General features: G+C 39.0%; 1 protein-coding gene across 2 annotated transcripts in view; it reads left to right on the top strand.

The window, feature by feature from the left end:
• Positions 1-12,423, top strand: part of usp43b (ubiquitin specific peptidase 43b) — a 44,494-nt gene extending 32,071 nt beyond the window's left edge. The window contains exons 9-15 of one of the 2 annotated variants that reach the window (XM_057346532.1): positions 1,715-1,818; positions 2,578-2,655; positions 2,764-2,893; positions 3,086-3,371; positions 4,210-4,368; positions 9,305-9,463; positions 10,485-12,423. In XM_057346532.1, the coding sequence (XP_057202515.1) occupies positions 1,715-1,818; positions 2,578-2,655; positions 2,764-2,893; positions 3,086-3,371; positions 4,210-4,368; positions 9,305-9,463; positions 10,485-11,569 (2,001 nt within the window). In that variant the 3' untranslated portion in view covers positions 11,570-12,423. Of the gene's footprint in view, positions 1-1,714; positions 1,819-2,577; positions 2,656-2,763; positions 2,894-3,037; positions 3,372-4,209; positions 4,369-9,304; positions 9,464-10,484 lie in introns of both variants that reach the window. The other variant, XM_057346531.1, reaches the window with a different exon arrangement.
• Positions 12,424-12,433: the final 10 nt, after the last annotated feature.

Raw genomic sequence — 12,433 nt, 5'->3', positions numbered from 1 at the left:
TAGGTGACATGCGAGAGCTTTCCAGGTCTCCTCATCGAAACCATGGTGTCAGTTTTTGCCAAGGTCCAGAAAAGTACTAAAGAGAGATGACCCAAAACATAATTTTTGCACAGGCTTGGTGAAATTTAGCAAGACGAAAGATGGTTTTCTAACTTCTTATGGTTAAAAGAGTCCTCTCATTCTTATCATCTGTCAGTGCCTCGCTTTATGCATACTTTCCAGAATTGTTTCTTTTTTTCTTTATATTGAGTTTTTCTCACTACAGTTTCATTTTTCACTCACTGTGGTTTGTAAAGAAGATGTAATGAAAATTGCTACAGTACAAATATATTTGAATTGAAAATGGTTTCTTTTCAGATTTATACATTCAACATTACTCTTCTTTTAGTCAATTATTTAATATGTTATATGTATCTTTGCTATATCACACTTAGTATTAATCTAACACATTTTAAAGGTGTCATGAATTAAGACTTTTATTAATAATTAAAAAGCAGTGCTGTGCCGTCGATATTGGAACCGTAAAACATGTTTGTACTATGCGTCACTATTGCTTTGTTAGAGATCGCTTGATATGCCCTGATAGCCCTATTCGCACGGGATTAGTATTACCTGTGGACCTCTAGTCATTTGTAATAATCGCAGAGGTTGTCTGTGATCTTAATCCCGTGCTAATCGGCCATATCTGTAATTTGTAAAGTAAAAATTCCCCCACAAATGACCTACCATATTTTGACGAACACCGAGGTCCTGTGATAATATTATTCCCGTGCGAATCGGCATCTCTGCGATTTGGCGGGCTCATATATCATTTTTCAAGGTTTTATCCACCGTTTGCGAATAATGGAGTCTGTTTTGAAGTGTTTTGGTATTATTTCGGGTGTATATCCATAAGTTACCGGGAGTCTCCCGTTTGTTTCTTTATCATGGAAACTCTCGTAACATTTGAGACCCGCGATCGCGGTGATCTTTTGTCCGGTTCGCGATCACGGGTCTCAAATGCTGACAGGTACGGTCATTTATCATTAAACGCCATACAACTATAGGCTATACGAACTATACGCAAAGCCTTTCCATCACATCCGGGAAATAAGTCAGTAAATTTGAGTAAAATCACAGGCTTCATTTATCCCGTGCGAATGCGCCACATGAAATACTGATGTGGGGAGGTCATTTTTAAATCACATGAGGTCCCCAGATAATACTAATCCCGTGCGAATAGGGCGAATGTGTAACCTAACATTACGTGTCTAATCAAATTCACAGAAGGCTCCAACTAAGTTTACTACGCAAACTGCTATCCAATCATAGCAGTGGGCATTTACTTCCAAGTCTTCAATGACCGAGCGTTTGTCGAGCCGGCCTCAAAACCCGGATAGAAAATAGCCTATTACTTATTGATTTTGATGTTTTTTAATGTAAAAAAAACACTTGAACGTCATAAGTAGACCTCATACATCAGTATAAAACAATAAACAAGGCCAGTTCATGACACCTTTAAATGTTTCTTCATAAAATATATACAGGTGTATATATATATAGATGAATATGTATTTTAGGAAGAGGGTCCTCACAAAAGGTTCATCATATTTGGGAGTCCCTCGCATCATGTAGTTTGAAAACCTCCATCTCAGAGACAAAGATAAAATCCAGAGGAGTTCCTCAGTGTTTATTGCTCTTTTCCTGCTAACGTCTCTAAAATCCTTTTCATCAGAAGTTCAAGGTGCTGTTCAGGATCCGTGTTGTTGGGGGATCTGCTTCTTACAGCTACCTAAATCCTCAAGATGGAAGGCCACTTCTCCACCCTGCGGTGGACAGGTAATATTCTGTGTGTGTGTGATATCTTCATCTTTCCAAGGGGAATCAATAACAACAATTCAGTTCGGATGAAGGTTTGGAAGCCATTTGCCTAGGGTTTGGAAGAAAATGCTTAACTTTAATCCATTATTATTGCATTACGCTTCATGTTCCAAATAAAGCACGAATTCAGTTAAACATTTCGCAAGAGCTTCAGCTTGAATCCAGGCTATATGAGACAATATATAGAGCCCTGCTAACAGTGGATTTGTCATGTTATGCGCATTGAAATGTTCGTCAGAATCCATCTGCATCGTGTCCAATAATAATATTTAATACTGTCCAGCTTGGGATTCATTTGTAGGTTCTCTCGATCTGTGTGTTCACCTTTTTCCGTGTTTCTTCTTCACTCTTGGTCTGTGATTTAGCTACACAACCTTTGTTTTCATACTGCAGTATACATGGAATGAAAACTATCTAGTTAGTTGTTAGTTGACAAATGGACACGTTAAAGCTTTGTTTTTCGGTTAAATGCAGCATTGGACATGAACTACTATTGTAGATGAGGGAGCATTTCCATATTTCCCTCAAAGCTGCATGAATAAAATGGAGACGAATTTCTCATCGACAATAAAACATTCATCTTCATCATGAAATTCCAGATACACTATCTATTTTTCAGTGCTTTTATACAATGTTTTTATTGAGGTCAGTCATGCATGATATCCTCATATGTTCATGTATGCGAGAGTATTCTCCGTTATTTTTCTGTCGTCTCAGAGCTTTGAAACTGTGTGGCTCAGGTGGACCTCCACACGTGAAGCTCATGGTTGAGTGGGAGCACCGTATCAAAGACTGGTAACATCATTAACTTCTTATACAAACATGAGAAAGAGTCCATATAATCTGTCTGCACGTCATTCTAAAGCCAACAAAGCAATGACCCAAGGTCATCTGTCTGTGTAGCCTGTTTGGTAATATCCAGGAGGAGGTGGTAAAAGATTCGGAAAGCGTTCGAGCTCAACAGCAACATCACGTTCAGCAACACAGCTGCACGTTGGACGAGTGTTTCGAGCTGTACACCAAAGAAGAACAAGTAAGAAACACACAATTAAAACACAACACTGATGTTTGTCGTTTTGTTAGATATGAAAAATGAGCAGTGTTTTAGTGGGTTGTACTGGTTTAGGACATGACAAGCTTTGTATGACATGACCTGACGTGACTCGCGTTTACTCAGTTGGCCCCAGACGACGCATGGAAGTGCCCTCATTGTAAGCAACTTCAGCAGGGCATGGTGCAGCTGAGTCTCTGGACGCTCCCCGACATCCTCATCCTCCATCTCAAACGCTTCCGGCAGGTGGGAGAGAAGCGCAACAAGCTCTCCACGCAGGTCCAGTTCCCCCTCGCGGGTCTCGATATGGGCCGGCATGTGGTCAAGAGGAGCACGGGCGCCCGGCTGCCATCTGGCTCCAAACAACAGTCCGAGAGCAGCAGACGAGCGGCAGACGTCTTGTACGACCTGTACGCGGTGTGTAACCATCACGGAGGCATGCACGGAGGCCACTACACGGGTATGTGTGAGCGGTAGAGAAACGGATGGCTTGCGAGTGTAAAATTTGATTTTGAAATCAAATTTAGATGTTGTGTCTAATTACAGTACATGGGATCAAGTGCAAGTAAAGATGATTTAAAGGGGTCATATGACATGGCTAAAACGACTATTATCGTCTGTTTTAGATGTAATGCAATGTGTAAACACGATTTAAGGTTCAAAAACGCTGTATTTTCCACATACCGTGCATGTTTGTATCCTCTGCTTCCTACTCCTTTAACTAAAAGAATTATGCAAATCTTTTTGTTTCAAAACGTGAGTGTACTTCCAAAGCTCTGCTTGAGAGAAATTGATTTGAAAATATGCCACGCCAACAGTCGAGCTTGTCCATAGTCATGAAATAGCAAACAGGGAAAACTACCTGAAAGTTTTCCAGGAATGTGACTCCTCTTCATGTTTCGGCAAGATAATAATAGAGACCACTTGTCAAACCTCTGCACCAATTATTTCGAGCAGAAAGCATGCATCACGTTAGGTGTTAGGTGCTGGTCCAGCAACCTCCGCTTTCTGATCCGCCAGCTGCTGAATCTGAAATAAAGTTGAAAGGCAGGTGAAAAAGGGTCAGCCATGCAACAGGAGACAGCTCATGCCGCAGGAATGAAACTATATTCAAGCCTCATTAGAACGCCAACCAATCTGCCCAATTTGGTACCGTACGGTATCTATCGATTCATATGAAGTTGAAATGATCTTATACTTTATAAGTCCTAGCAAGAATGCTACAACCCTGAGTGTTTTATATGCAAATGATACAAGATATGATCAAATGAATGGTGTGTGTGTGATCTCTCGAGCAGCTTACTGCAGGAATTCAGTGGACGGGCGGTGGTACTCTTACGATGACAGCAGCGCTGATCCGGTGCCTGAGGGGGAAGTGTGCACCCGCGCCGCATACATCCTCTTCTACCAGAGACGTGACGCCATTCCAACCTGGTCCGCTAGCTGCTCCCTGCGAGGTGAGCACTCGTGTCTGATCGAGAAGCGCTGATGTGTGGAGTTAAGCCTTCCGGAAGAGTTCCCTACACGTCTGTACACTCATATATACACCCAGAAACTTTATTTAAGAGAAGACGTGTAAGACAAGTGCCATCATATTACATTTTTTTATTGTTGGTTCTTTAATGAGCAGTTAAGTTCATGTGTGTTTGTTCGTTGTTTTGTATTTCTTGGCAAATTTCTATAAGCTTCACTTTTAGGATATTTTGAAGAGGACGATATATAATTCACAACGCATCATGAATTACGATTGGTCTTTTTCATGACCGTTCATGGCGGCCTTTTCACTCGAGAGATGCAGAAGACGTTTTATACATCGAGTCTCAAGCACATTCGTATCATTTAAAACACATTTTTTCTTCAGAATATGCGAAACGCTGCTGTCCTTCGGTCCTTTTTTGCCATAAATCCTTGTTATTGGTCACACTATAGGTTCGTCGCTGAGTTTTTCTAACAAATAACTAGTGTTGTTTTTGGCGGCCTGCTTTAATTTTAGTTTTAGTCTAGTCTTTGTGTCATGCTGTCATTTTAGTTTTTATTAGTTTTAGTCACGTTCATACTCTTTTTAGTCTAGTCAAGTTTCAGTCGACTAAAAGTCTGAGCATTTTAGTCTTATTTTAGTCAGAGTTATCCATGACTATTTTCGTCTAGTTTTAGTCGACGAAAACTGATGACATTTACTCTAGTTTTAGTCAATGAAAATTGTATTTTAGTCTCTTTTTAGTAATGCAATTCTATTTAACCCAGTCAATATAGTATAAGTACCTAGTAGTATAGACGAAACCAAAATTTTCTTTTAGCCAAACCTATTTCAAACAAAGTTATCTTATTATATTATTGTTACCTTATAGACTCAAGAATACATCCATTCCAGACACGGAAGACGTTCTGATCTGAATTTACGGCCATCATCGGTCCCTTTCTCTGTGTCAGACTTAACTTTGTTGTCGTTTAAGCTAACTCACTGTCGTTTAAGCTAACTGCATCTTCTAAATAATGCCGCGAGTGGGGCTTGAGGAAGTGACGTCGCCTGCGTCTGCGCAGTGCGACCTGATGCAGCCCCTGAAGTGAGACACAGGAAGCAGAAATTCTGCAAAATAATTATAATAACGCTACTAAATGGGATGAAATAACGTTATAACATTTCGACTCGTCTCGTTTTGGTCAACGAAAATGAAGAGACATTTTAGCATAGTTTTTATTTTGTAAACCACATTTAGTCTCGTTTTTATTCGTCAACAAAATTATTGACGAAATTATACATTTAATTATAGTCATCGTCACATGACCAGCATTTACGTTGCGTCTCTTCTCGTTTTCGTCACGTGATAAAGGTTCATTGACGACGATATTTAGTCATAATGTTCGTTGACGAAAGCAACACTACAAATAACCAATCAAAAGTGCTTGTCAACTTCGACAAGTATTTATTTATTTTAAAAGTACAGTGTTTTTCTCTATTTCCTGACAAAACTGTTTGGAAAATTTGGACATCGATGTTTTAAAAGGATAGTTACGAAGTGCATGTATTTACTTATGTTTCATCTATTTTCTTAAACTGATACATTGGTTCACCCAAAAATGAAATTATTGAACACAAATTAAGATATTTTCAAGAAAGTTGGTAACCGAACAGCACTGGTGCCCATTTACTTCTATTGTATGGACACAAAACCAATGCAAGTAAATGGGGTCCAGTTAACAACATTTTTCGAAATATCTTCTTTTGTGTTCTGCCGAAGAAAGAAAGTCATACAGGTTTGTAAATGATGACAGAATTTTCATTTGTCACTTTAAGTTTATATGCTGTAGCTGAGAAACTTATGTAATACATCTGGCACTTTTCTACTCATTCAGATTAAGCAAACATAGCAGAAGTTCATCCTTAGATGTAAAATCTCCCTTTTAGCTGCAAGCATCTCAGCCTCCTGGGTGCAGGGCGTTCCACACAGAACTTTCTGTGGCGTTGATGTTTACCACTACAATCACAATTGAGTGCTGTAGAGACACAGCCAACGGCTGGCTGCCTTCAAGGGGCCTTTAGATAAGCTTGAGACGCTTTCAACTGCTCTATGTGAACCACATGTGCAGAATCTGAATATGAGCACAGAAATGCTAAAATGAAATATGTATTCAGCGCCAGTCGAGAGTCGACGCTGCACACTCGCAACCGGAACAAAACACTTCCAGGAAGGACAAGCCGGTGATTATCAGGTCACCTGCCACACATTTAGACCCCCACATGCTGCGTGACTGCCTGCTTTCTTTCTGTAAAATGAAACATATTAGATCTACTGTGACAGCACAATTTCGTCTGACAGGTAATGAAAATGCGACGGCACGTTTAAAAGCACCAAGCAAACAATGAGAGGTGCAATGACAGCTTTGGTTACGAAGTGCATGTAAGCAAATTAAAATAGGTTTGATATGTCGAATAGTCTGTTATCGCAGAGATTAACAATTAATTCACAAGGGAATTATGGGAACGTTAGACACAATTATTACAAATACCGTTTGCATGTTTTATGGTTTGCTATATTAGCCTTGTATTTTAACATTTGAAGGATTTGATTGTATTGCTTCTTTCCTATAAAATGGCACGATACGGTGTCAATGTTTCTCTAAATTGTTCTGTAAAGTACAGTATGTTGAACCCCGTGTAATCTTACGTTATGATTTTGTCAGTGAAACATCAGAGATGTGCAATTAGCCATGAGAAAGAGTTTGTCCTTCAGAAGGTTTGAGGGAATAGAAAGCGTTATCAGCCGCTACATTCCCGAGCAGAGTTAGTTTTAAGAAGTCGAGATAACTCCGAACTGTTGTGAATAGCTTCAAGCAATAGTTCAGAAATGGCCACCGAAGTTCACGGTTATCACATTCGTGGAATATTGCCACCGACCTTCAGTGTTTGTCATTTTGATTCGATCAAAGGTACATAATTGAATTCCTCAGTAGTGCCCCGGAGCGTTAATGCATAGACGTTATCACAAATATATCGGTTGAAAAGTAATGCTACGGTGCTCAGCGTGTGTGGTATGATCAATCTACTTAAATGTATCACATTAAGGCAACCCGAGTAATATAAGAGAAGCTATTTTTGTCTCCGTATTGCTGTTTGGGAGAACGTATCGTATGTTCTCACCATTTTTCAATGTCAAGCAAAGAGATGCACTGTTTTGACTGCAGTGTTAAGCCGGCTGCACGCTGGACTGTTTTGGCACAATTTGGCGGTCTGAGACCAATTTAAGGAGCCACTTAGTGTGACATGCTCTCCGGCGGTCGATTATCTCTGCGATGAATCTTAGCCTGACCGTGTCAGAGATTTTGGATCAAGGTACAGGAGGTGACTGCTTGTGTTTAAGAGAGAGAGAGAGAGAGAGAGAGAGAGCAGTTAGTTTAACATGCTTTTCTCTTCTTAGCAAACATTGTGAACATAATAACATGTTCTTGCATATGTTTATGTAGTACACTCAACTCACAATCCGAGTACAGTGCATGGGTTCACAATACAGTATTACCATATTTTGGGAGGAAAATAAAATTTAAATAATAGAGTCATTCCTAAAACATGTAATTTTCAATAACATGTTTTGTTTTTTTTAGGGCTGTCAAAAGATTAATCGCGATTAATCACATCCAGAATAAAAGTTTGTGTTACATAATATATATCTGTGTACAGTGCATAATAATTTTGTATTTATTAACACATACACATCCATGCATATATTTAAGAAAAATCTCAAAATTAATAAACATTTATATATATACATATAATTTCAATTATTGGTAATTATAAATAAATATATGTAAATATTTCCTAAATATGTATACTTGTGTATGTGTTTGTATTTATAAATACAAAATGAATATGCACAGTACATAGACATATGTTATGTAAACACAAACTTTTATTCTAGATGCGATTAATCACGATTAATCGTTTGACAGCCCTAAAACTGGTTACAGAATTGACAACGTTTTAAACCTTCTATATGTAAACTAATACAAATTGAGTAGGTCTGTCACGTAAAACTGAAATTTAAAGGGCTAGGTTATATACCCAAAAATGAAAAATCTGTCTTCATTTACTCACCCTCAGATTATTTCAAACCTGTCATTTTTTTGTTCTGCTGAACACAAAGGAAGATATTTGGAAGATTGGCAGGAACCAAACAGATCGCATCCCACGTTGACTCCCATAGTATTTATTTTTCCTACTATGGCAATAAATGGGGGGTGAGATCTGTTTGGTTACTGCCATTCTTCCAAATATCTTCCTTTGTGTTCAGCAGAACATAAAAAATATACAGGTTTGCAACAACCTGAGGGTGTGTAAATGATGACAGAATTTATTTTGGGGGGGGATTTGTCTCTTTAATGTAAAATAAATAAGTAAAATAAGAAATAAGTAAGGCTAAACCGAACAAAAGAATTCCTTAAAGCAGTAAAAACAAAACGTTAAAGCATTAAAATGTTAAAAATGTTCACAGGTGGGCTTTGTTTTCACTAACTTGATGCTGAATTCCGCTCTCTGTGGGACCGCCGGCTTTGTGAAAACACTTTGGGGGGAAAAGGAAAGCTGATAAACTTCAACAGCAGGGTGGAATTTTATTCTGGTGGTTGTATTCTTGTATTTATGTTTAGCTTTTTTTTAAATGAGTCATTTTGCCGGGAGACTATTTCAATATTTAAATTTTATCTCAGAGATCATTCTTTTCTGAATAATAATGAATTTTATTTCGGCTAATATTATGTCATTTTATTGTATTTGGTAATCCTCATTTTTTGTCTCTTCGTGGGTTTAACAAGCTTTTCAGTTTATCGTCAGAAAGCCAGAAGAATTATAACTATTAGATGTTTCTTTGGCTAACAGTAAGTTATTTTATTAAACCACAGGCTCCATCTCCTCCTCGACATCAGATCACTGGCTCGCCAGACTGACTGCAGAAAGTCTGATCTCTACACCACCTAACAAACTGACCAACTCATCTTCAGCCCCTGAACCTCAAACCCCACACGTTCCCGTCATCCATGAACCTCCTAAAGAAGACGCTGGTAAGTGAACTCTGTTTTTCTGCAACTGAACCTCACGATAATAAATGCGTGTCTTACAGTTTTACACTGTTAGGTTTTTATGCAGAACATCTCATGCGAGAAACTGAAAAACAGGTCTCATCAAAGTCTTTTGTGTGTTAAAATCACTTTTTCATTCCTTATTAAAGATTTTTCTTAAACATTAATGTTGACTTAAAAAAACAATTCAACGCTATGTTATATTTTTTGTCTTCAAAGTCGCTACTATTTGCCTTGAATTTGCTGAATCGTCATTTTATCAGCATTTTATCTTCAGGTCTCGCCCGGAGATGCTTTTTAAACAGTGTTGAAGTAATTCTCATCTATGCTGGGCTCTTATTGGCTGTCCTTTGCTCCTTATTCACTCCAAATCATCCATTTCCAAAACTCCTTTATTAAGTAAAATGTTTGTTTTCTAACAAAAGAAGTTATATGTTCACTCGTAATTTGGTCAATTTCAAATATATAAGCAAATGCCTGTAGATCAAATGATTTTTAAGATCACAAAATACACTTTCAGTAAAGTGATCCTAAACTTTTGAACGGTAAGTTCTCTATTTTTCTTCTTCTCACTGACATTTGAACAATAAAAACACCAAAAAGAGAACTACGTATTTAGGTTAGCTGAATACCTCAAAAAAATCCATCAGTAACGCTGTTCATAATGCCGTTCACATTTTCTGCTTTTTTTGGTCATGTGACGTTCAACCTTTACAATTACAATTTTTAATCCGTTTTTAATAGGAATAAAGAAGTATGTATTTCCAAAAGAACGGATGAGCAATTTTAATCATAACACTTTGGCATGAAAGTTGCCACATTACTACTGAAGTTGAGAAAAATGTCACCACTTAAAAATTCATTTTTCATTCTCATTCTTCATTTTTTACTTCCCACCATTAAGTTGAAAAATAAATGGGTTGCTGTGACCTCTGTTATAGAATATGTGTTAAACCTACATAAGTCCACATATCACTGACATATCACTCATTTTCTGCTTTAGATGGAAATGTCTCATCGCCGTTTGTAAGGACCACTCGTGGCCAGAGCTTGAGTATGCGTTACAACTCCAAATCAAAGACGAGCAAAGTCCTTCCGCTTCGCTGGTCGTTTGGTTCCAAGGACCGCCGAAAACCATCGACCGCCCCGCCACAAACAGGAACCGACGAGCTGGTGGAGTACCTCGAGTCTGGTCGACGCCCTCGTTGTACCAAGGAGCCAATAGTTAGCATCGTAGCTAGTCCTTCGCAGGTCAAAGCTCAGCCGCGTGAAGACGACGCTCTCAGTTCCCCCAGCCGAAGCAGTGGAGGCGTGGAGCGAATAAACTATCAAGGTCCAGATTCACCTCGATTGCCTGAAGGCCAGAGCAGGCCTCCATCATACTTTAACAACATCGCTTCTAATTGCAATTCGAGAGCCGGTGGCCCATCGGCCAAGAACAGCTCGAAATTATCCAGGCAGGAGCATGACAGCACTCAGGTTGGCAAGTCGCTTCGGGGTTCCCCTACTGGCCTTCCCAATGGGACCAGCTCGAGCGCTAATGGTTCCAACAGCGCATCTCATTCCAGAGACTCCACATTGAAAAGGATCCGAAGCCAAGCTGCTAACAGGACTCAAGCACAGGTGGCTGCTGGGAAGGGCGAGGACAGCAGGTGTAAAGATGGCGGCGTTTCAGGCACGACGCATGCTGCCGCTCAGTTGCATAATGGGAAGTGTACGGAGGTGGCTTACGGAAAAACGCTTCCCAATAAAAGCTCAGCCAAAATGTCTCTGTCCAATGGAGCTCTAAACGGGAAGGCGATTGAAGTGAGAAAAACCAATTACACCCACAAAAGCTCCAGTAAACCCAGAGACAAACAGGTTTCAGGAAGCACGGCCGATATTAAACGCGCCCACAGCTCATCTAATATTCAGAGCAGGCTCGACATGACTTTGAAAAGGACATTGTCTCTCCAAAGAAACGGTCCACTGGCGCCGCTTCACCAAGGGCCTGCGGTAGAGAAGTCCAACTATGCAACACTTCACAGAATCAGATACAGCAGCACATCGCTCGGCAGACAGAGGCCTGTACCTGAATCCTGCTTCTGATTTATGGCTTTCACTGTGGATTGTGCTTTTCGTACACGTGCGGTCTGCGTCTGTCAACATCAAATCTGCATTCGTGTATCATAGAGGACCTCATTGTGTTGCCCGTGCTAACAATAATGTTTTATACTGTAATGTTTGACCGTCCTGATCGGGTTTGAGATTTCACACTAACTTTGCAAAACCTAGGTCAGCATTCTCTCATGCGGTTGATAACTTTAAATAGACAAATATAGCACTCCAGATGCACACTGGTTTAATAACAGCAGCTAAATTGTATGATGTAAGCACTGAGCCAGCGTTTGATTGGTTGTTTGTTGCAGCACAGTTCAGGGTTTAACGTGGTGCTAACCTCTTTTCAAAATGATACAAATGAAATGTTGCCGAACCCAAGGTTTAATACCAACACTGTAAACCCAAATGTTCAAAATAATCAAACAGATTAAGTAATGTAAACTTAATTTTATAAAAAAGTTCTACTTACTTAAATATTTTAAGTTCGTGAAACACTTTTTTACTTTTGAGTAAAGTATAATGATTATTTTTGATTAACTTGAATAAAACTCAAAAATTTTATTTGCTCCTTACTTAATTTAAACATGTTAATTCAACAATTGGTCTAGAAGGATTTCCAATTCCCAGCATGCTTTGCGTCAGACTGCATTAGGAGAGTAAATTTTTTAAAAATATGATTATTTTATATGTTTTTAGTAAAGTTAAAGACTTGTTAGTGTTTAATGTTCACTTCTCTTAGATACTTAGAAGAGTTTGACATATTTTTCAGTTTTGTGGTTACCATTGTTTAGAAGAGTGGTGCATGTGCCTAGTCTCTGCGAAGCTACATTTCACCTGTAACATGTGTTATGT

The sequence above is a fragment of the Triplophysa rosa genome, linkage group LG11 (genome assembly GCF_024868665.1).
Source record: "Triplophysa rosa linkage group LG11, Trosa_1v2, whole genome shotgun sequence".
NCBI lineage: Eukaryota > Metazoa > Chordata > Actinopteri > Cypriniformes > Nemacheilidae > Triplophysa > Triplophysa rosa.
The sequence above is the reverse complement of the archived record's forward strand: the minus strand, read 5'-3'. Positions and strand labels throughout refer to the sequence as shown.